This window comes from Petromyzon marinus, chromosome 2 (assembly GCF_048934315.1).
Source record: "Petromyzon marinus isolate PM22_M1 ecotype Great Lakes invasive population chromosome 2, UKy_Petmar_22M1.pri1.0, whole genome shotgun sequence".
NCBI lineage: Eukaryota > Metazoa > Chordata > Hyperoartia > Petromyzontiformes > Petromyzontidae > Petromyzon > Petromyzon marinus.
Genome location: NC_133668.1, coordinates 19,724,175 through 19,749,405, shown reverse-complemented (window position 1 = coordinate 19,749,405; position 25,231 = coordinate 19,724,175). Strand labels below are relative to the sequence as shown.

General features: G+C 42.4%; 1 protein-coding gene across 7 annotated transcripts in view; it reads right to left on the bottom strand.

Moving 5' to 3' along the window:
* Positions 1 to 16,457: 16,457 nt before the first annotated feature.
* Positions 16,458 to 25,231, bottom strand: part of LOC116945437 (leucine-rich repeat-containing protein 3-like) — a 48,218-nt gene continuing 39,444 nt past the window's right edge. For all 7 annotated transcript variants that reach the window (XM_032959759.2, XM_032959776.2, XM_032959802.2 and 4 more), the window contains exon 4: positions 16,458 to 24,499. In XM_032959759.2, coding sequence (XP_032815650.1) covers positions 24,098 to 24,499 — 402 coding nt within the window. In that variant the 3' untranslated portion in view covers positions 16,458 to 24,097. The remainder of the gene's footprint in view (positions 24,500 to 25,231) is intronic.

Here is a 25,231-nt window from a genome sequence, read left to right as displayed (position 1 = left end):
GGTCTTCGGGTTGGAGTTTTTTCATTTCTGTCCACATGTGCTTGCTCGCCAACTCCGCTTTCTGTCGTGTGATTCTTTCCAAATCTTCATTCAGTGACTTGAACTTATTCACCCACATGTCTGAGGCCTTCAGGTCAGCCACTTCTGCTTCAAAATCTCTGACGGAGACACCAGGGATGTAATTCAGGTCGGCTGTGTTCAGTGAACACTCGTTTGGATGGGTGATGAACTTAAAAAGACGAGTGTGCTCACGAAATTCTCCAAAGCATGCTTTGAAGGACTGTAGGAGACTGGATGTGCAGCCAGCTAGCTGGTGGAGATCAAGGTTTTGAATGGGCTCACTTGCTGTGCATGCATCTTTAAATTGGCTCAGTTTTTCAAAATGTAGTAAACGACCTGTTTCAAGATCCGTGATGAAAAGCTCCAGCTTGTTTTCAAAAGCAAATACAGCTTGTTGAAGGGATAACACTGTATTTCCAATGCCTTGCATTTTCACGTTGAGCTGGTTCAGATGTTCAGTCAGATCTACGAGATAGTAAAACTTGAGGAGCCACTCGGTGTCGGCTAGCTCAGGATGCCCGACGCCTTTCATTTCAAGGAAAGTCCGGATTTCGTTCAGGCAAGCCGCAAAACGGCTAAGCACCTTCCCTCTTGACAACCAACGCACATTGCTGTGCAAAAGCAGACCAGGATAGTTATTTACAACTTCATCCAGCAGTGTTTTAAACTGGCGATCATTTAAGGCTCGGGCAACAATAAAGTTGATCACACGAATGACCAGCGACATCACTTCGCCAAACTGCCTGTCACACATCTGAGCACAAAGTGCCTCCTGGTGTATAATGCAATGGAAACTTAGGATGGGTCTATTTTCATGTTCACGGAGAAGCGCCACAAATCCTTTGTTTTTCCCCACCATACACGGAGCACCATCAGTACACACTGAGAGAAGTTTATCCATAGGTAGACTTTTTTCTTGAGCAAACTCCATGAAAGACTTGAATAAATCCTCACCTCTTGTGGACCCTTTTAATGGCAGAACAGCAAGACTTTCTTCGCGCAGTGTGTCACCAACAGCATATCTTGCAATCACGCTGAACTGCGACAAATGGCTCACGTCTGTTGACTCATCCAAAGCCAGAGAAAAGAACGGCGCTGCATTGATGTCCTTCACTTGCGTTTCCTCCACTTTGTTTGCCATCACGATGGTACGATCATGAACAGTTCTTGCCGACAGAGGCATGTCTTGTATCCGTTTGATTATCTTGTCTTTGTTCGGAAGATCATCAAAAAGGTCATTGGCTACATCTAGCATGAACGTTTTAGCATACTCGCCATCTGTGAATGGTTTTCCGTTCCTCACTATTGCTAAAGAACCAGCAAAGCTAGCCGAATTATAGTCACCTTGCCGGGTCCATACGCGGAGTTGCTGCTGGCTAGCTTGCACCCTGCTCAGAAGCTCTTGGCACGCTTTCTTTCTGCTGTCTCCCGCAGGGTATTTTGATGCAAAGGTAGCGTGGCGCGTGTCGAAGTGCCGCTTTACATTCGACCGTTTCAACGATGTAATTTTGTCATTGCAAATTAGACACACCGCAGAACCCGCTCTCTCCACAAAGGCGAATTCTTCGGTCCATTCGTCCTGAAATGTACGATACTCGTCGTCTTTTTTTCTTTTCGCCATCTTCTTCGTCGAAGGGTTAGCTTTGAGCTAATGACCGAGCAGACGCAGTCTCAGACTGATTCAAAAGGGGGCGTTTACCTGTTTTACCCAGCAACGGCAAACGTAGGCCAGTATCATCCAATTAAAATAATGGACAATTGCTCCTGCAGCCCTGAACAGGACATGCGCAGTGAAAAATCGATGGATGGATTAAAACAAGTGAGAATATTTTGTTTTATCTGCGAGCCATATGCAATCATCAAAAGAGCCACATCTGGCTCGCGAGCCATAGGTTCCCGACCCCTGGTCTACAATCTTGTCCCTGACATCCTTGGAGAGCTCTTTGGTTTTGGCCATGGTGGAGAGTTTGGAATCTGATTGATTGCTTCTGTGGACAGGTGCCTTTTATACAGGCAACAAGCTGACATTAGGAGCACTCCCTTTAAAAGTGTGCTCCTAATCTCAGCTCGTTACCTGTATAAAAGACACCTGGGAGCCAGAAATCTTTCTGATTGAGAGGGGGTCAAATACTTATTTCCCTCATTAAAATGCAAATCAATTTATAACATTTTTGACATGCGTTTTTCTGGATTTTTTTGTTGTTATTCTGTCTCTCACTGTTCAAATAACCCTACCATTAAAAATATAGACTGATCATTTATTTGTCAGTGGGCAAACGTACAAAATCAGCAGGGGATCAAATACTTGTTTCCCTCATTGTATAAGGGAGATGCGCCGGAGACTCGGGGCTGTTGCAGTGGGGTCTCGGCCTGTTTGAATGAATGTGCCACATCGAATAAAGAAACCATCTCCAGACATGTGTGTCAAGTAGTCATTACACCAACATGTTACCGATGTGTAAAGAATAACTTTGTCTGGTAACAGGTTTTAGCTTTATTATACTTGGGAAAGCTTTTTAAAAGGATAATATAGCCACATTACGAACCACGAAGAGACAGCCTGGGAATTCATCAAATTTGAGCAATTTTCCCACAAACACGATTGAAACACATTTTAACCTATTGTTGAGAACAACTTTGTGGAACCTTTCAGTCTTTGAAAATGAGCAGATTGGCATGCTCATTTCATAATGTCAGAGTGCTGAGTAAAATGTCCTTGAAAAAGGACAACTGTGTGAAATATGGGTGTGGTATTTTTAAAAACCAATATATTGTATTTGCTGGCATTTGGACTAGTGCATAACATTTTAGATATTTATGAGCCTGCGTTTGTATCGTAACTGTATACAAAAGACAGAGATGCCCTGTATCATCTTTTAACAGACTGTGAGGGCAACTGCTGTTTGCAAGCAGTTAATATAGGCTGGCACAATACACGAGAGGGTGGGTGGCCAGCACCATGCCCGGCCGCCTTTGTCTCCCTTTTGGTGATGTTTACCCATCGTACCAGGTACTCATTTGAGGCTAAGTCAACCTAGAGGAGGCCCAGTACATGACTCAGATAATTTTCAGTGATAATGGACGTGAGCGAGAATTGGACTTGGTTTGTAGGGGTTGTCGTGCAGTGCACTGACCACTGCATCACCGATCCCCACAGAGAGAGAAAACCTATAATTTAGTTCTTGGGAGTGGGATTGGTGGATTGAACTGCGATCCATATGCATGAGGCACCCACTTGCAGGGGCAATGATTTGTCAGAGTGAGGCAGTTTTTGCGCTTCTCCTACCTCTCCTCTCGTATGGTTTATGAAGAGCAAAAATGAGAGATTCAGTTGTAAATGATTTAGCCAATCACTTGATTTGTATGAGAGTTGGTGAATTGCAGATACATTTCCAGGCAGTCACATATACAAATGTTAACCAGGCAACAGCCTGCTTAGCTACCGAGACTGGCACATTGATTTGGCTGGCACATTAAGCACCTGTGACAAGTGGCATAACATTCCTTAAGTGTATGTTTTTATCACCTTTTACTCTATATATATAAAAAAAACATGTTGTTGGAAGAGGGAGATTGAAAGGAGGTAATGTGGTGACAGTTAAATCAATTGGTCTGGATTGAAAATTTTGTTTACATTCATTTTGAAAAATAAATTATGGAAATTGGATAATTACCTATAATAATCAAATTATTCATATTTTAAGTAGGCTGCCATTCCATCCCTATCTATTTTCTAGCACCTCTGCTCGGGATGTAGTCTTCCCAAGCCCACGTTCTGTTCTCACGAGTTATTTGCATTTGTTCCCCAATCCATGTGTTCCTAAATCTGTCTCTCAGCGTAATTCCCAGGATGCAATTCTCCATGCCTCTTTGTGCACTTTCAGGTGCGTGACATTTTTCTTTATGAATGCACATGTGTCTTTCCCATGTTTCAGCAAACAATATGTAGTGATTGACAACGTATTTCTTTAGGCACATTGATATGTAATGCTATTTCCTTATTTACATTATACCGTCTCCATTAAACTCAATACTGTGTCCTTGATTGGGATGTGGAACCAATTCATTACTTTGTACGTTTGTATCTACGCAAATGTAGCGAGTTAATGGTTTCAGACTTGACACCAATAACTGCCAGAGTTGTATCACATAAAATGTGTTTTTGCACTTAATATGGCAAAGTTCCAACTCCAATAATTATATAATTAAACATCACGTTGACTGGCATGCATCGAACATTACTCTCACATGTAGAGCAGGTGGGGAAATGCTGCCCTATATTGTGTGAACCAGAGGTCACTTGCTCTATGAAAGATCTGAATGGATTATTTGTCTCATAACATTAAGCTGATGGCACAATCTGTGTAAAATTTGCTGGAAATTATAAAGGTCACAAAAATATTTTTTTTATCTGAGAGGAAGCAGAAGTACCCAGAAAACGCCCACAAATAAGGGAGATAACGCTCAAAATCACAAAGATTTCAACCAACTACCTGGTACACTGTAATGTTCTGGTTAATTCTGTAGCACTGCAGCTGGGGATTCTGGGATACAAAATGAAGTCTGTGTGAGCTCCATCTCCACAGCACTGACAGGCTATGACGGTACTACAGTGTGTAATATCCTCCACTTACGTAGAGAGTCCATACAATACAGAGAGGGTAAGCATCCTGACATTACTCTAGAAAATATGCATTGTGGGCCTCGACATTGATAGAGGACATCTTTTTCAGATGGGCATCCCACTCGGACTTTTTTTTTCTCAAATAAATTACCTGCCTGTAAAGGATTCGACTTTGTGGTCATTCTCCAGGGATATTAAATCAGCTCCAAAATATTCATTACACTACGCGCGCATGTGTGTGTGTGAGGCCTTCAAAGTTAGCATCAGTACATTATTTCAAGACCTGGTTTGTGACCCCACTAAATCTTGATGGATGAATCATTCTTTTCTATGTGGTTATGGTGTTTTGGGTCTGAAAAGAGTTGCCGTCAGAACTGACATTTAAAAAAAAACCTTAACGTTTGGACATAGCGTGGTTTATTTATTCGAGGGCTTGCTTAGATTGTTTAAAGATAAGGTTGTCTGTAGTTTTAAGAATGAAACATTATTAACAAATTACGCATTGCTGGAATTTGAAAATGCGAATTGCTTAATGTTTCTCATACAATTAGTGTACGTGTAGTGCAGTCCAACCACGCGGAGACGAGGTATTCTATAAGGGCTGGCAGCCGTTTATTAATACACGCTCTCACACTGCATCCTACACTCACACCAGTGTAGGTGCACTCCATTCTCCGTCCTTCACTTGGACCTGGGATAACTATATACGTCGGGACCACTTTGGCTACCCCTAGGCTCTCTCACCCGTCTGACCGGGGCGGGCACATATACCCTGCCCACTTCAATCCACCATCAGAGCACTTGTGCCACGCCCATTTTTTGAAACCTTTAAAAACGGTTGCCATCGGTGACCCTTCCCGCTCTTTGCTCCTGAAGACGATCCCTTGTGTTGTGATCGTAACGTCGTGGATTTTATTTTATTTGTATGCTATTTGTTTATTTCTATCTACGTGACTTTACCGAAAGAAGCAAAGAATCGAGCTTAGGTCAACAGGCTCAGAAGCAGAACTTGAAATCCGTACATTATGTTAATAATATTCTTTGGGTCTTTCGGTAAAGCCACGTAGATAGAAACAATAATACAAAAAAATAATGACGTTTCGATCGCAACACAAGCAATCGTCATCAAGTGAAAAAACAGCGGGAGAGCTGCTGAGGCAGGATGTCATAAAGGTTTGAGATGGGTGTAGCCCAAGGGTCAGGGTTTCTTGTTCGTGTTTTTGTTTGTTGTGGTTGCACCCGATTAAAGAGTTGAATGGCTCACAGGGCTATACCAAAATAAATAAACTGAAGAAAAAAAACTGAACTGAAAAAAATAAGCGAAGTGGGCGGGGCTAGTGATGAAATTTGCATGTCAATGTAAGATCGGGTTAATCGGAGAGCCACCTCCACGACGACGAAGCTGCGGAGGTGGCCATTGTATTGCGAGAGGTTAGCATGATTTGAAGCTTTCGTGACTGCAGGAATCCATACTCTTTGGTTCTTTCGGTAAAGTAACGTGGGTATAAAATAAAATAAATCACGACGTTTCGATCCCAAACACAAGCAGTTGTCCTCAGGTGGAAAAAATTAGAATCCAGCAGTGGAACTGCTGAACCAGCGAGAGAGCTGTTACAACAAGAAGTTATAGATGTGGCGATGGGCAAGCAAGCGGGGTCTGAGCTGGAAAGGAATTCCATCCCCGGACGCAAGCACATCAATTGTGTTAATGGGGGAGATTAGGGAGAGAGGGATCAGGGAGGGAGATTAGCATTAATGAGCTTCCGTCGCCGCATAAGAGTATCATGCCCGCATATGCGCACAACAACAGTGTTAGTGAGAGATTAGCACCATGAGAGTGCAATCCAAAGGGCTTGTGAGCCTGAGAGGTGCAATCCAAACACAGTATGCAAAATCCGTGATTAAATCCCATCTGTAAAGGATGTGATTCCTGACATGCAATACCCTGGTGTCTACAAACTGAGTTGTGGTTGTGTCAGCAGTTACATTGGGGAAACGAAACGACATGTCTTGGACCGCGTTCGTGAACACAAGGCAGATCTGAAACACGGTAGGACCAATACCTCTGCCATTGTTGATCATTGTTTTAACGCTGTGGGCTAACACGAAATTTATTTTTCCAAGACGGAGGTACTCTGCAAACCTCCCGGCTACCTTTAGAGATTTGTTCATGAAGCCAACGAGATATATAAACACAGACACAACTTCAACCGAGAAGATGGGTACAAACTGAGTAATCATTGGAAATACGTTATTAACCAGGTAAATTCTTAACTGACTGTGATGTTTCCATTCTACCTGCCTATGTCAGCTGTTATTTCCGACTCTCTGTGTGTCTATCTCTCTCTCTATGCCTCTCTCTTAGATCTCTCACATCAGAATCAGAATCAGAAAGGGTTTTATTCGCCATGTAAGTTCACACCGACACGGAATTTACTTTGGCAGGATGGTGCATACATTCAACATATAGGAATCTAAAATCTTAAATAAGTTTTAAACAAGTCTTACTATAATAAGGGTTAAAAGTCTAACACCAAGGGGCTGAAGTATATAAAATTGAATAAATATCGAATATAAAATAGCTTTAAGATATAATTTAAAAATTAAAAATACAAATCGGTTAATACCGGCAAGGTGTCATTATGTAGATGAAATGTTAAAAACAGTGTAAGCCCTTGGCCTTGTTTAACAGGCCAGCAGCAGATGGGAAGAAACTGTTTTTATGGCGTGAGGTTTTGGTCCTGATGGACCGAAGCCTTCTGCCGGAGGGGAGTAGCTGAAACAGAGAGTGTCCAGGGTGGGAGAAATCGGCCATAATCTTCCTCGCTCGCCTCATGGACCTTGTCGTGTGCAGGTCCTCGAGGGTTGGTAGATTACAGGCAATTACCTTCTCAGCAGTGTGGATGATACGCTGCAGTCTGCTCTTGTCCTTGGCAGTGGCAGCAGCGTACCAGACGGTTATGGAGGAGGTGAGGATGGATTCAATGATCGCTGTATAGAATTGCACCATCATTGTCTTTGGCAGGTTGAATTTCTTCAGCTGCCGTAGAAAGTACATCCTCTATTGAGCTTTCTTGGTGAGGGAGCTGATGTTCAGTTCCCACTTGAGGTCCCGGGAGAGAATAGTGCCCAGGAAGCGGAAGGACTCTACAGTTTTGACTGGGGAGTCTAACAGGGTGATGGGGGTGAGTGGGGCTGTATTCTTCCTGAAGTCCACAACCATGTCAACTGTCTTTAGAGCATTTAGCTCTAAGTTGTTCTGGCTACACCAGGTCACCAGATTGTCAGCTTCCCACCTATAGTCAGACTCATCCCCACCAGAGATCAGCCCAATGAGGGTGGTGTCATCCGCAAACTTCAATAGTTTGACGGACAGATGATTGGAGGTGCAGCTGTTGGTATACAGGGAGAAGAGCAGAGGGGAAAGGACGCAGCCCTGAGGAGTTCCGGTGCATGTCCTTTGGATTGCACTCTTATGGTGCTAATCTCTCATTAACACTGCTGATGTGCGCATATGCGCACATCCCTCCCCCATGAACACAACTGACGTGCTTACGTCCGTGGATGGAATTCCTTTTCAGCTCAGACCCCGCTTGCTTGCCCATCACCACATATATAACCTTGTTGCAACAGCTCTCTGGCTGGTTCAACAGTTCCACTGCTGGATTATATTTTTTTCCACCTGAGGACGACCGCTTGTGCTACAATCGAAACGTCCTGATTTGTTTTATTTTATACCTACGTGACTTTACCGAAAGAACCAAAGAGTATAGAGATTAGCATGTCAATGTAAGATCGTAGAGCCACCGCCACATCGAGGAAAACGAGCAACGGTGGCTGTGTTAGTGAGACATTTTACCTGTTAATGTAAAGACATTTAACTTGTTAATGTGACACCAGAGAGTTGAAAATAATTACTAACATCAGATGTTATAAAGGTTTGAGATGGGTGTAGCCCAAGGGTCATAAGCGAAGTGGGCGGGGCTAGTAATGAAATTTGCATGTAAATGTGAGATTGGGTATGTTAATAATATTTGCTAATTTGTAAAATAAATTTAAAAGGTACAGTATATAAAACCATTACGTTTAGTATAACCAGTACTAAATTGTGATCTGTCAGTCATAGCAGCATCGTGATATTGCTACAAGAAATGTCCAGGGTGAAATCATAGGAATGGCGGTTCCTTCAAGTTGTACTGGCGATTCCTTCCCATTTTAAAGTCCAAGATCACGACCTTCTATTCTCTTCTCTCTCTAATACTGTCTGTCTCTATAAAGAAGCTTCATTTGGCCAATTACTGGACTGTCCTCTCCTCTCCTTCTCAGTCTCATAGCTTTTGACCCTTCCCTCGCTTCCCTCTGAAAAAAAATATATTTAAATTAGGTTGACATGCATATCCCTCCTAATTGAATGTCATACTGAAATGTTTGCGTTTACCTGCTCGATAAATCACTAAACAAAAAATAACTACGTAATTTTATGGAAGTAAGGGAATCAATTCATCTAAAACTGCAAAATTGATTACTCTTGGAAAATCCAAAACTGTATCGCTCTCTAACGCTCAGTGATCGCGAGTACTCTTCTGCTTTAGATCCATAACTCGTATATATATAAAAAAAACACTGTCTCGTGGAAAAAGTGAGATTTCCAAATCATCACTCTCTAACTTTACATTCTGTAGCGGCTGTTACAAGGCGAGCACTTCCGTAATTACCAGTGTAAAATAAGCCACAGTTTGCAGACATAATAATGTCTTTCTCGCTCTGCTGCATTCATATTGTCTGGACAAAACGAGACCCGAAGAATTGTCTGTGATCCTACAGTATGTATAACAATGACGTGCCTGCTTCTATTTTAAAAGCGATGGTGTGTGTAATCTGTGTTCGTAGATGCAAATCATAAGCTATTTGAGTTTCTATGCTCTTAAGAAAGCTTTTTTTTCGATAGCCCGAGGGGAAGCTGAATGAATGGCTGCTGTTGGTTCACAATGCGCTTTACAGTTTGGTCATGGTCTCAGCAATGGCATTCCAGGCTTCCTTTGATGTTTCACTCATGAAGGTGGTAACCGGATCTGGTGTGCGCCGTGCGGATTCAATTGCTTTTGGGGAACATTTGGCGCCAGGTGGTTCACTCGTGTTATCCGGCATCACGTGTACGCTTGTTTGGGATGTCACTGTCATCCCGGTGCTGCCTCCAACGTGCCCCGGCTATTTGCCACGCTGTTTCGTGGGGCAGGAGTCTATTCTGTGGTTTGTTTCGATGCCGTGGTTACGAGATGGGTACAGTTGCATTGGCTTTGGCACGGTCGTATTCACAACCAACGTCGGTCGTGCCCGCTGCGTTTCTAGTCACCGGCAGCCAAGGAAGAGGAGTCGAGATGGGCGTTGCCGGTGATGGCTCGCATTACTGAGTATAGGACGGGGTCCAGGTGTCTGCTCCTCGCTCAGATAGGAGTACGCGGGGAGTACACGAGGGCTGGGCTGGTGGTGCGCCGAGTTCCCGTGTCCGCTCCCCAGCTCGTATCCTGCGAGCTTCCTAGACTATGATGTTGGTTCGCGTCTTTTCTTTCTCGAAGATATCCGCCATCTCAGGTGTTCTCTGTGGTCGATGCACAAGGGATATGCCAGGTTGTGCTCGTGCTGCGTTTATTCACCGCAGAATGTTCAACCTTATGTTCGGTATTCACTTGGCGATTATTCAAAGAGATACTATCCATTGGCTACATTGGAGAAACTTGCAGCTAAGCTGTGGCGTTCCTAAAATCTTAAGCCACAAAATTGTTCAACGCTTTTTTTCAATTAAGCTAACAATTACGCTCATCATAGTAACATGTTTTTTTTTCTAACAGCGCTGGACTTATAATTTGAAGTTCTTAAGTTCAAATCCCATTGAGTTCGTTCTCATGGTCAATGAAGTGAGTATCACTTTTTGGAAAATCCAATAGCGATTGGCTTATAGAAATATTTACCCCTGCGATGTAAATGTGAAATTTACATCACTTGCTCACGGATGAGCATAACACTTTGAATTGTTCAGCAAATGTGCTCACCACACCTCTAATTAGCAGGGTCGGCTACGTACCATACGAAAGAAGTTCAACGTGCGTAAAAAACACATACATCTCATCTCCGTGAATCACATCACACTTTCTGTACAGCGTCTTGAGATGCATTTGCATTTCGTTGATTTGTAAATACAAATTGTGTTTTGTTCATTGGGAGGTGAGGCACTGTATACGGGTACTCTGCGGTTAAACTCATCATACCATCAACAATGTTGTGTGTGAATCTGTTATCTGCTGGGTGGTCAGTGTTTCTCTAGTGTTCTTGAACACTGTGTACTCTTTGCCAGTGGCTTCTTGTTAAACATAGCTTCCACATTGATTATAATCAGACATTACAGGAGGATGTTGCATCTGATGCTGCTATGTAATAGTATCTTTAGATGAGATGAGTTCGGCGCTAAATGTTTCATGCTATTTGAGTATTCACTCTAAAAAATAATAACCTGAATCGTGACAATGAAGAATTCTTATTTGGCAGTAATGTACTCTTGCAGTTTCCCGTTTAAAGCATCAGACTAAGTACAGTACAACACTAAGCATGACTAAAAACGCATGGGGGTGCGAGGGAAAATCATCATAGAATATCCTGAGGGCTGAAGCTACGATCTCTTACTTTAACTCAAAGTATTAATATCTTATTATAATTTACATTGTGCATTAGTCAAGGCACTGAACAAATACTGCAATTAACTCTTTGTACAGCAGAAGTGTGATGAGATGAGTTGATGAGAAGGATTATGGGATGTGACTATGATGATGCGTGAAATAAACGATGATGAAAGTGACAACGAGTAGTTTTATATATATTTTATTATTTTAATGTTTCCCTTCAACGTGACTTTACCGAAAGAACCAATAAGAATTACTGCAGTCACGAAAGCTTTAAATCAAAAGTTAGCGATGAGTTAATATTCACACCCACACACTCTACTCCTGAATTTACCTGAACAAATCTTGACTTAAAGCTTTCATGACTGCAGCAATTCATATTCTTGGGTCTTTCGGTAAAGTCATATAGATAGGTTCAAAAATAATAATAAAATAATAACAGAAAACTATGCCGTTTTGATCGCAACAAAAGCGGTCATCTTCAGGAAAAGGGGGGTTAGCTTCCAAGGCAAACTGTTTATAAGGGTTTTAAATGGACATAGCCCAGATGTCCGCAGCCAAAGAGTGGTGGGCAGCCAACCCGACGGTGGTTGGTTTTCCACCAATCAAAGGGCTGCCAGGTGAAAATTAGCATGTTAAAGAGAGATTAGCATGTTAATGGCAGATCGAAGAGCCACAACCAAGGGGTCGGCGCACGAAGTGACTGTGAAAGCGCAAGTTTGAAATGGGCGTAAAGCACAACTAACATCGGAGGGTGGTAGGATGGGAACATCATAGCCAATTATGACTTAAACTGGTTGATAACGTCCTTCCAATGATTGCTCAGTACCCATCTTCTCGGTTGAAATTGTGTCTGTGTCTATATATATGGATAGCTTCATGAACGAATCTTTGTTGATAGCCAGTGGGCTTGCAAAGTACCTTCGTCTTAGAGAAATAAATTTCGTGTGAGCCCACTGCATTAAAACAATGATCAGCCACGGCCGAGGTATTGGTCCTACCGTGTTTCAGATCTGCCTTATGTTCACGAACATGGTCCGAGACATGGGCGCCATCCTTGATACATGGCCTACCAGCTGTGGACCAATTCTTCAACCACATCAATTCCATACACCCATCCATCAAATTCACCATGGAGGTGGAAAAGGATGGCAAGTTACCATTTTTGGCTGTTTTAATCCAAAAGAGACCTGATGGTTCAATAGGACACTCTATCTACAGGAAAGCCAGCCATACGGATGCCTACCTAAAACCTGACTCCCACCACCATCCATCCCAGAAGAATTCCCTCATCAAAACTCTACACCATAGAGATTGATGTATTTCCGACCATCACCACCTAGCCAGTGAACTGGAGCACGCACACCAAGCCCTCAAGAAGAATGGCTATTCAGACTACAAAATCCATGAAGCTATCACCCCAACCGTTGGGAAAGAACCATCTGAGGACCCAATCAAAACCATCACCTTGCCATATATAGCAGGGGTCACCAAAAAGATTTCCAAAATCATGAGCAAACACAAAATCCAGGTACGATTCAACACAGTACAGAAAATTTGTGATTTGATCCCATCTGTGAAGGATGTGATCCCTGACATGCAATACCCCAGTGTACTCTGCAAACCCACTGGCTATCAGCAAAGATTCGTTCATGAAGCCATCCAGATATATAAACACAGACACAATTTCAACCGAGAAGATGGGTACAAATTGCGCAATCATTGGAAGGAAGTTATTAACCAGTTTAGGTCATAACTGACTGTGATGTTCCCTTCCTACCTACCTATGTTAGCAGTTATTTTCGACTCTCTGAGTTACATTCACTAACATAGCCACCGTTAGCTGTTAGTAAATGGCGGCTTTCCATGTTTTTCCACCTCCATGTGGCGATGGCTCTTTCCGAGCTCTCTCCGAGTTAACATTTACAAGCAAATCTCTTACATTGACATGCTAATCTCTCACAAAAAAATGGCCACCCCCACAGCTTCGTTTCTGAGTTACATTCCTTAACACAGCCACCGTTAGCTGTGTTATTAAATGGCGGTTTATCATACTTTTCCACCTACATGTGGCGATGGCTCTTTCTGAGCTCTATCCAAGCTTACATTTACAAGCATCTGTAAACATTTGTAAACAGCTCTTTGAATGGTGTCGACCTACTGCAGGTCACGGAGACCTCTCCTCCATTAATATTAGCTGCCCTGCCCATCTCTAAACCTTTATAAACAGCTCTTTGATTGGTGTAGATCTACTGCCGGTGTTGGAGCCCTCTCCTACATTAACATTAGCTGCCCCGCCCATCTCTAAACCTTTATAAACAGTTCTCTGATTGGTGTAGACCTACTGCCGGTGTCGGGGCCCTCTCCTACATTAACATTAGCTGCCCTGCCCATCTCTAAACCTTTATAAACAACCTGCCTTAGCAGCTTTCCCCCTCTTTTTTCACCTGACGATTGCTTGTGTTGCGATCAAAACGTCGTGATATTGTTATTATTTAAAATTTTATTACATTTTTTCTATCTACGTGGCTTTACCAAAAGACCTAAAGAATATGAATTCCTGCAGTCATGGAAGCTTTAAGTCAAGATTTAATGGTGGGACAGTAATGTGTATGGCCAGGTAGTGGCTCGCTTGAGACCATCAAAGTGACTGCATGGGGGGAGGCTTTCCGAACTGAGGTGGCAATGTTTATTTTTGCTTGTCAGCCTCAGGGCTTGAATCCAGCATCTCAGCGTTACTAGCTCAGTGCCCAGACATTGCTACATTAAAGCTTTGAGCCACGCAACTTCCAATTCACATATCTCCTCACTGTTTCTCATTTATCTATTTATAAATTATGATTTCATATTATTTATGACTAAGAAAAATATCAAAGCCATACTTGGTGTGGATCGTGCTATAACAAAGTCTAATATCGACTAGATAGTTTTACTGTCACATAATGCTGATGCTGAAGAATGGTAGGTGTGAACACTGCTGTGTTGGCTACCATCACATTTGTTCAGAGGCCCCTCTGCTATAATATTGTGGTGGGTTCAACTTAGGCACACACTTGATCTTGGAGGCAACACATTTATTAACTATCACCATAAAGTAAATATTAACATTACGGGAGAACGACTTCGGGTGGTGACCACTACGGCTAGCTACACACACTTTCGATGGGAGAACTATTCAGTCGAACCAGGACAGCTAATACGCTGCCTGGTCCACGTGCGCGAAGACCGAAGACCGAGGACCGAGGAACGAAGACAGCGGATTTCTTCCCTGAGATGAACAGCCTCGATCGGGCTCAGGACTCGGCTTTTATGGGCCTCGGCGTGGAAGGGCTCCACTCCTGGCCACGCCCCCTTCCAGATCCTTCTCGAAGACTCTGGCCCCTACATCACGTGTCCCTCCCACTCCCTTCTGGGCCCCCCTTGCCACCTCCTCCGGTCACGTGCCCTCTCAGGTTCACTCAGAGTACCATGTCCTCGCCCGACCTCTCTCCCACCGTCACCAGGGCTATGCCCCCTTGAGAGCCTTTCCATGCCATACTCACTCTGGTGTTCGAGACTTAATACATGCAGTTCCACTCTTCTCTCGATACTGGCGCTACACTACCATGGCTCCATATAGATCCCTACACTATGAATGAGCACACTCATGCAGAACCTCAACTCAATGGAATGTTTTCTCCGATGGTGTTTGGTAGAAGTTGTAGGATTTAAAAAAGTGTAACCATGCACACAAACAATCCACAGGAACCTTTAAAACCCAAACACACCATACAGAGGCCAAAAAAATGCTTCTGAAACATGAAACGTCATAAAACTATGAAATTACCCATAAATGACTTAATTAGGGTTACACATAGCAATCAACCCCCCCCCCCCCCTCCTGGCAGACTAATGTCCACTTTCAGGCAAGTGCTGAGTTGTTTTGTGCCACAGGCACAGTTGCCACTGAGGGATACCTTCGAATGTTTGAAATGAGATGTGACATGAAGCACTTTGAGTTGCTAAGGGATTGAAGTGCCATATGAAATGCAGACATGATTGCTATTAATCTGTAAGTAGCACTAGGATAGCATTGACATGGCTCAAGGGAAGTCAACAATCGTTGTGTTATTGAGGGAATGGGCCCTGCCATAGGAAAGGTGGGATTACCACCACTGGCTCAAGGCTACTGATGGAGATGATATCAACCCATGGCTCATTTGAGCAAGGACACTCTTCGAAGGTAACCAGGTGATTATTGATCAATCGATTATTGCTTTCACTCGACTATCCATTAAAAGTCATAGAATGGATAATCGAGTCCAGTTCAAGCAATAATGGCCCTCCACAGTGATGGCGATGCTATTTTCAACAACATAAACTGCTGCAAACATTCCAATGTTGAAATTCAGTTTTGTCTTGAACAAGCAATGCATGGCAAGAGGCCATTATGAAAAAGTTTACTTTAACAAAACATCTGTCCCTTTGTGCTCAACTTGGTTAAAATACAGTAATTCATACTTGCTATTGAAATACACCGTAAAAAAAAACTGCACTCATTTCCTGGACTACCAATGGTAGAATGCACTGGTTGTTATCCCCTCGAGTTGCTGTCTCAATTAATGACTTTCTCCTATCTTACTGCATTTCATTTTGGTAAAAAAAATTGTCTATCGACTTTCTTTGTGGCTGCAGCTGAAAGCTGCTGCAGTGGTACTTAGGGAAACGTTATATTTGTGTTTTCATGATTTGGGCGTTAAATTATACTGGATGTTGTGTTTTAATTTCAGTCTCTTTAAAATATATGCAGCCAATTGTATACGCATTACTCCAGCATTTCATAATTGTGGTTAAGATCCCTAAAAAATGACACATCGTAATCTACAGAACTCTCACCATGCTTTCCTATGCTCAAAATGAGTGTAACATTGAGATCACACAAAATGTAAATGAGAAGATGTGTACATTGCAACCCTGGTTTGTGGTGAAAAAATTAAAATTTTCTCTTATATTTTATTTGCTGTTCAATAATAGTTTAATGTACATTTTTATATTCACGAGATATATACAATAGAACAAAGTACTACCCTTTTTCCAATTAGCACATTGTGATGAATAAATCAAATGGTCCATTCTCAATGGACAGCTTTATTTGACATTACAGGATGCACAAGTCCACTTATTCGTCTCACAGAGTTACCTAGCAATTTGTTTCCACATGGATTAGGCATTGTTACAGACGTCTGATATTTCCACATCAGTCCCCAACAATAAAATGTTCCACTGCTACTGGCTGAGCTGATGGGTGGACAGCACTTACATTCATTACCGTTATTGAAGATAATGTGTGGTAGTTCTATAGCACTGTTTATATCAAGTAAATGTATGCAGTATACAAAATGTAGTCCTCTTTACACAATTATAATAAAATGTATTGACTAACTACAGCAGTTTGGAATGCCGTAAGGAGATCAAATAAAGCCAATGCACATTTAAAAAAGCATAGCGTATATTGAACTGGGAGACAACTCAATGAGATTTTTTCTTTTGTAACAGAGTTCTGAATTCCTTCAGTTTTGTAGGAGCCAATTTTCATTTCGTTGATGTTAAAATGCAGTTGCAATGTGATTTAGGCTGTGACATTAGCATAGAATGGCCAACTCTTTAAAATAAATTCAAGGGGTCTTGATCATCCTATTTATAGCAGACCATGCGCTTTGGCAATTCCCACAAAAATGTCACTTGGCAGGAATCTAACCCTCGCCTCCATGTAAATTGGCGCAGCGGCAAGCACAGTGACCAGCTGCTTATTACTTGCAATCGTAAATTTTTTTAAACAATAAATGAAGTCCACAGAGGTGCACTAAATGCGTTCACGTTGTGTTCTTGTGATACATTTGGGACTTACTCTCAACATAACCGAAAGGAAGGCTGCGATTGTCTGGTTATCTTGAGTGTAAGCGGTCCCAGGCTACGATGGTCATAGGGAGAGAGGCGGCCGAACTCGGTGAGATACAGCACGGGAGGTAGAATGAGACCTAAGTCTGATTCAAGTAACGATTAATCAGCCAGCGACCAGATAACGTGTCATGATTCAATACAAAACACCTCCAATAATAATTTGTGTCTCGTTTTTTTACGCTCTCATTTGTATTATTTGTGCCTATTACATAATTTGTATATATCGTCGCTCAAGAATTATAAATATAAAATTAGCATATATTTTGGCAATGATATTTAAACTACCTTTTCTCGTCGTACGATTCGATGCGTGTATTGTGAGCATAAGAATACATTTTAATGTATGCACCATGACATGCTTCCTAAGTACGTGTCTGTGCAATGTCCATGTGCAAGATGCAAATCAACGTTGGGCTTGAACAGCTACACAACAAATCTCCACCTTTGGAAAGGTTCACAGAGTTAACGCTTGTTACCCAGTGATGTTTCCAGCAAGCGCTATGACTGTTTCTTTTTAAATGTTGTGAACAATAGACAATACATATTACGACGTGCATTAATACTGTGTATACCATTTTTATTTGTGCAAGCGTGACTTTTTGGTTGATGTTTTAAAAGTCGTGGCTATGACATGAAACACGTGTGGCAAATGGTACCTTAACCTCGCCTAGGTCTCCTCTAGGTCAGCTCACCCTAACATGAGAACCTATTGTTACGTGCCTGCGTCAACAAGCACACTTAGGAAACAAAGGTGGCTGCGCATGGTGCTGGGTACACGACCTCCTAGTGTGGTTTAATAAGTGCCTGTAGCAGTACTTGTCCTGACAGTGTGTAGGGCTTAAAGAGGGAAAAATCCTCGAGCTCACTCGCTGCTCGCCTCAAAGGTCTGGAACTAATCATGCCAATCAGACACACACGACACAATAAGTATTTACTAATAAGGCAGATGTAGATGCTCCTTCAATTCCTAATCATTACCAATGAGGCCATTACATTGATGGAGTGAGGGTACAGGCAAGGGGGAAATTGATTGCCGATGCACAAGATGGAGATAAGAGTGTTAAAGTAGGAACGCTTACATTTTGACAAGGACAGTCCATAGCTGAATACACACAGACACAATAATCCCCACAGCCATGAAGCTGTTGTTCTCGCAAGTACTGTAAGGGAGCATCTATTAAGGCTAATATCTGGCCAGTGCTGATGTTTACGTACTGCAACAGGCACCCGTGTCAGGCCAAGTTAACCGAGTGCAGGCCTGGACAGGTTCATATCGTAGATTCTACTGAAGTCATCCATGCCGAGAAAGGAAGTTGGGTTATCTGGTTCGGGTCGACCACTGCACCCCGTCAACACATACACTATCACCGGCCTATACGATTGCCACATTGCGGGGCAATATACACACACATATAAAGAGTGTATTTCCACACTGAAGACACATAGACAATGCATTCTAATCCTATTACGTCTTCAAATGCTGTCGACTCTGCTCTGCCTAAAATGGATCTTTATTGATTACGTCTCACGTGCTTGCCTATACGGAGTAATGCTGCCGTCTCGGCCAAAGCTAATTCCATGTGCTGTAGGCCACTACGGTTTGAAGTATGATTATATAAAGCAATAGTACTTGCGATTTTACATTACAACCGAGAGTATTGTGAGATCGTGTTCAAAGAAACAGGATGTTAAAAAGTAACAATAGGCACAGCGGGAGACAAATTAAGCGCATACATTTTGCATTTTTAGGGGTTCCTTTCTTACAATATCTAAGCACGAGATTTAGCAAATATGTCAAATAAAGTATGTAATGCACGATGAAAATTATAGAAACTAAGATAAATATAAAAGCATTCCCGTAAAAAAAATCGAGTGGCAATGATTTTTAAACAACAGCAATACACTTGTAAAGTGCCACAGGGGTATGAATGACACATTTTTGTGCTCAATTATACGTGATGTGTGCCGGAAATAAAGACTCTACTGACAAAGAGGTCCAACAAAACGAAGGCAACAACATCAATGTATTTTAACCTTTGTAAAATAAATGCTCAAATAACATAAAGTTGGTCCATCCATTAAATGGATTTAAGTGGCTAACATTTCTAATTCCTCTTCTGGTCACACGATGCTGCTTTTAAAACACGATTAATTTTTTCAAATCTTCATTCCGCATAGGAACTTAACCTCATGCCAGTTGTCACCCCATTCTGAGTGATGAAAGTGGTAATGCGTTTGTAATTTGACTGCAAGCCAGTGCACTGTGTAACCTCAGAGCCATTTTTTGCAACATTTTACTGCAAATGCATCGCCAACGAAAAACCAAAACCAAAATGTGACACTGAATGACATTTGACTTATTAACTTCACGTCTAAATTATGTTGATGGTGTAAATACCAAACTACCCAACACATTCGTTAAGAACACTGCCTCAAAAGGAAATATATAATAGGTGACATTTGGGCAAGAAGGGTCATTGCCCAAAATGTCGCCCATTATATATTTTTTCTCTTAAGGTAGCACTATTGACAAATGTGTTGAGTTTTTTTTTGTTATTTGTGCTTGTGCACGACTGGCAACGCATTATAGCCAACTTATTTGTTCAATATTTGGCATGAGTATGACCAATGCTTTGCTATTTATACCAACTTGGTCCGTGTTTCTCCAGAAAATTGGTGGAAATTTATGATTAGGGGCCAAAATGTTTACAAATGTTTATAAAAATAAATTTACCTATTACGATGTTGCAATAGATAAACTCCGTACTCCTGTGACCAGTCATGCTTTGCGTGCCAAAGAACCCGTGAATGTTATTATGTAAGATCATAATAGAAGCTTTGAATATTTAATGACCCTTTATGACAACACTACATGTCAGTATACCGTTCTAACAAGGAAAACCACTTCATCCAGATAAAGCTGGAGGCTGCACGTGTTGGTCCCTGAATTATTTGTGTTCTGTGATGAATCCTAATCGGGGTATTCTGTGCCACTGAGAAAGACTAAGCCAATGATTTGAGCTCCCGTCCTTTGCATCAACCCATGATATAAATGAGAGTGTGAGTGAATTTCTTAAGGACTGTTGCAGACCAGTGAATATTAATGCAGTAAATGATGATGGTGGTGAGACTTTTCAGTTTTATATTGCTTTACAATTTTCATAACGGACCAGTTACAAAGGAATTCCAGAAACAAACTATTTGGACATATTCGTGGCACAAATTTAAACTGAATCTGTGAATCTGACATTTAAACAGTGGTAAGTGAAAGTGGCAGCATATGTATTCAGAAATGATGATTCATACAAAAAAATACAAACCAAGGCACATTAATGGGACAAAATTACAATAGCATTTACCAACCAACCTTAAACAGAATCCCTCCATATGGTAATAATGAATGACTGACAATAGAGGTTACAGGACTATGCATATAAACATATTTTAAATTTCCTCTGGAATGTACTTCTGAACCACAATTTGCCTCTTCTTTGGTTCTTTCGGTAAAGTCACGTAGAATGAGAATAAAATGATAAATTGATAAAATAAAATAACACAATAATATTAAATTTATTATTTTATTCTCATTCTACGTGACTTTACCGAAAGAACCAAAGAAGATGAATCCTTGCAGTCACGAAAGCTTTAAATAACAATTTGCCTGTATTATGGTGGATGCTAAGTTACCTGAACTGCTGACTTATGTCCAAAAGCCTATACGACATTATATCAATGTTTAACAAGCACACGGATTAAGCAAGGCTTCAATACGTTGGGCTAGAATAGCGAATATGGGTACTACTTCAAGGTAAGTTGTATGACAGAAGGGTGAGACTGAGTTGCGGGGGAAATAGGGCATTTAACTGGTAAGTAAACATGGGGTTCGGGCTGTCACACAGGCAAATTTGAAAAGTAATATTTTCCAGCTAAATAACGTAGACAATTCATTTAGGCTGATTGGGTGATGGATAACATTCCATGAGCTGTTTTCTGGTCACCCAGTCCAACCCTGAATGAAAATAACTTAGGAATCAAACTGTCAGGCTTGTGTAACAAAGCAGCTAATTTCAGGATGAGAAAAGATAGCATTTGTGGAAATCAAGTAGTTAATGACAAATTAATCCAGATTCTAAAGTCTAATGTTATGGAGAGCAACGGGCATTGCTGTGACTTTTAAAGTAGGTCATATATTTATGTTCTCATATTTATATTTTCCGAAAATCACGTGGTCAATCAATTGCAGTTAAAACCACTTGACTGCCAGTATGGCTCAATGATACCTCATTTGTCAGTGCCCGATTATATATTGGGAAGTCAGGATGCAGAGACATGTATATGCATTTTATTAACCTATATACGTAGGGGGATATGAGGTGACATTTACATATTGGCAGTGAGCCATTAATGTCTGGCACAGCGCTCTGTATATGCAGTTTTATGTTGGCTGCGCCAAAATTGAGTGTCTGCCAGTTTTACATGGTCCTTGGCCAAAGTGTGACCCATGTCTATAAAGTTCCAGGAAATTAACGTGCATTATCTCGCAAACCGTTTACCCAGCTGTGTCTCGATATGAATGTGTCTGTCCTCAGTATTTTCCACGTATTGGTCTCTATGTCTTTATCTTCGTCTTTACTTCACTCCCATTATTTATATTCTGGCCTCTCCCACATCCACTACCCCGACCTGGCTTCCCCTACATTTTCGATCTATATCACTCACATCTTTTTTTCTCCCTGTTTCTCATTGCTTTCTCTCAATCATTCCATTAATCATTCTCTGCAATAGGGCTGTAGAGAAAGGAGAAGAATGAAGCTCAATTGGACGGGATGCTGGCAAATCCCCAGCATAACTGTCTGAATTAACGTACTAAGCAATATTTGGACGGTCCGCATGGGACACGGTAGACTCGTCAAGTATGTACATTTCATAATTTACACTGCAGGTGGCTATTGACTAAGATGGGAGGCCTAAAAAACGCAGCTCCTCACCCCAGCCGACAGCCCTTGAGTACAATGTTTGGCGTCTCATGGGGCCCCTGACTTTGAACTTTAAAATGACCCCTGTGAAGATGGTGCAAGTCGCGGCACATTAGCGTCAGATTAAGGCATGAAGGAACCCTGGTGCAGGGTATACCAATCCTCATTGGAAGGCCTTGACTAGCTGGGATTGGGGTTGAAGAGGTCCTAGGGGAATTGGAGAGGTGCTGTGGGGTCAGGGAGAGTTGCTCCTAGCAATAGTAGCAGAGTATCATCTATTGCAGACGAATAGGATCTCAAAACATAAGCTAAACATTCAGAGGCCCTATTTGTTGACAGTGCATGATACTCTATTGATATCAGGCAGTGTCACTGCACGTGCATGCAGACGACAAGTCAGGACACCAATTAATGTGATCTGTTAACTACGATAACTACACCTGCCATTCTCTTACTGTTGGAAGTCAGAAAATAATTCATATGCTCTCCGTACTCCTGTGACCAGTGATGCTTTGAGTGCCAAAGAACCCGTGAATGTTATTATGTAAGATCATAAAAGAAGCTTTGAAGATTTAATTGCCCTTCATGACAACACTACATGTCAGTATACCCTTGTAACAAGAAGGAAAACCCAATCATCCAGATAGAGCTGGAGGCTGCACATGTTGGTCCCTGAATTATGTGTGTTCTGTGATAAATCATAATCGGGGTATTCTGTGTCACTCAGAAAGGCTAAGCCAGTGATTTGACCTCCCGTCTTTTGCATCAACCCATGATATAAATGAAAGTGTGGGTGAATTCCTTAAGGAGGATGGCACGTGCCCCCCCAATGATCCGATCGAAATCCCTAATTTCCATCAGATCATTGGTGTTTATTGGTAATAAATCGGCATTTTGCGACCCCTACTGCCACTGTGTGGCATATTATTACGTGCCAGGGACTCTATGAGATGATAGGACAATAGTCTGAGTCCATAATTGCCAATAAGTAATGGCAAAACAGTTATAAGTGACTCAGAATTGTGCGCAGTTGCGTATACAGAGGACACGACTTCCCTGAAGGCATCAACACCTTCAGCGAGCGCGATGCCGATCACACAACGCGGTTCGAATTCGACCCTCGATCGATGGCTGTGCCATCGCCGGACACGCGTCGAATAAAAAGCAAGGGACAAGTCCTTACCGACTAATGCAGCCCTCGTCTCCTGTAGAAGGAAACGTGACTTTGTGAACTGCGACCTCAATGTTGTGCACATATTATCCCCTTCCTCCTAAATGTAACTATCGTCTTGGTTTAGGTAATTTAAGACATGAAAGTGAGAAAAACACAAGTGAAGCCTAACCTCACTGCTTCCGTTTTTATTTTCACCACAAAATATTCAAATAATATAACTATATCCATTGCTCACCAAGCTAAAGGCCACACTCCTTTTTTAAAGGTCTCGGTCCATCCCATATGCCGACCGACTCTATTCATCCATTGTAACGGATGTACCATTACGATAATATAACGGTCCTTCAGTTACTGTGCAAAGCCTCCACTGAGTCTCAAGATGTATTCTCACGAGCATTTCGCTTGGGCCATTCGACCAATCCGTCGGCGAGTATTTTAGCGCGAGACCAAAATGTAGCGCCTGCACAGAAACAAAAAAAACAATCGCACAGGTGAATAACACTCACGAATCTATGTATACGGATTGGTCAGCCACCTGCTGCCAATCAAGGTGGGCGCCCCATGCCCAACCGTGGCCTGTGCGATCTACCAATAGTCTGCAGAGCCGCCACAGCATGAGCTCAGGCTCCACACTGGCACCCAGCGCGACTCAGAGTCCGCTGCTCACAGTGTCCGCCTCCTCGCTGTCGGCCTGCCCTGGCTGGCAGCTCGGCAGGGACTTGAGGTACTCGAGATGGCGCCGCGTCTCGGCCTGGTTGCGCCGCACGTACACGACGACGTAGACGATGACCATGGCGAACCATGCGGCCATCGTGAGCAGCATGGCCACGTCCGTGGTCCGGCGCCGTCGCCCGCCGGCGACCGCCGAGCCCCCGCACAACGCGGGCAGGGCCCGGCTGAGGGTCTTCCCCGCCAGCTCGGGCACGAGCGCCGTGCGACACAGGGCCTCGCCCACCGGGTCTGCGTCCATGACGCCCGAGAGGGCCTGCTGCAGGGCGCAGTCGCAGTGCCATGGGTTCCGGGAGAGCCTCACGCGCACGCTCATCATGCCCTGCGCACGCACAGCACAAGCCGCGGCGGGTTGCACACTCTGCAAGGGCACACAGCGGCAGCTGTCGATGGAATCGTCGTGCTTGGTCTGTGGAATCGCGACGTGTCTCCAAAGCTCAGGCGAGGGAGGGTTCTTGCAAACTTTGCGAGCGAGCCAGTAGAAGGTATTTCACATTCCCATGACATTTACGAGTATATACATATAAATGCACTTTTTTTTAATTTTAAATCAAGGAAGCGATTTTTTCAAATATAAATTTCAGCCCCAGGGAGGAATCTGCCTGTGATGATAATCATTTCAACATCCCCTACAAATAAAGGGGTCTAAGCAGCTATAATCGTAATGGACATATGTAAACAACCTTTCAACTCTGGAATATATTTAATGTAAATAATTAACAATATAAAGCGAATCAACAACTCTCTCAAAATATCTAATATTTCTTCTTAAAAAGGTGTCTCGTTTTACTACGAAATCGTTTTGAACCTTTTCAAACATTTAATAACTACATGGCCCCCAATGTGGAATTTCCACCACTGACTTGTTCCCACAAATAAGAGATGAAGCATCACCCCATACTCATTTGACCAGGGAGACACCGATTTTTAAGGTGGCTACACGCATTTGCTGCAAGTTTGTTTATTGGACAACTCCTGTGCAGGCTCTTATTTATTTATTATCTTGGTAATTTTAATATTTATTTAAACATAAACTCAATGTGGTGTGTGTGTG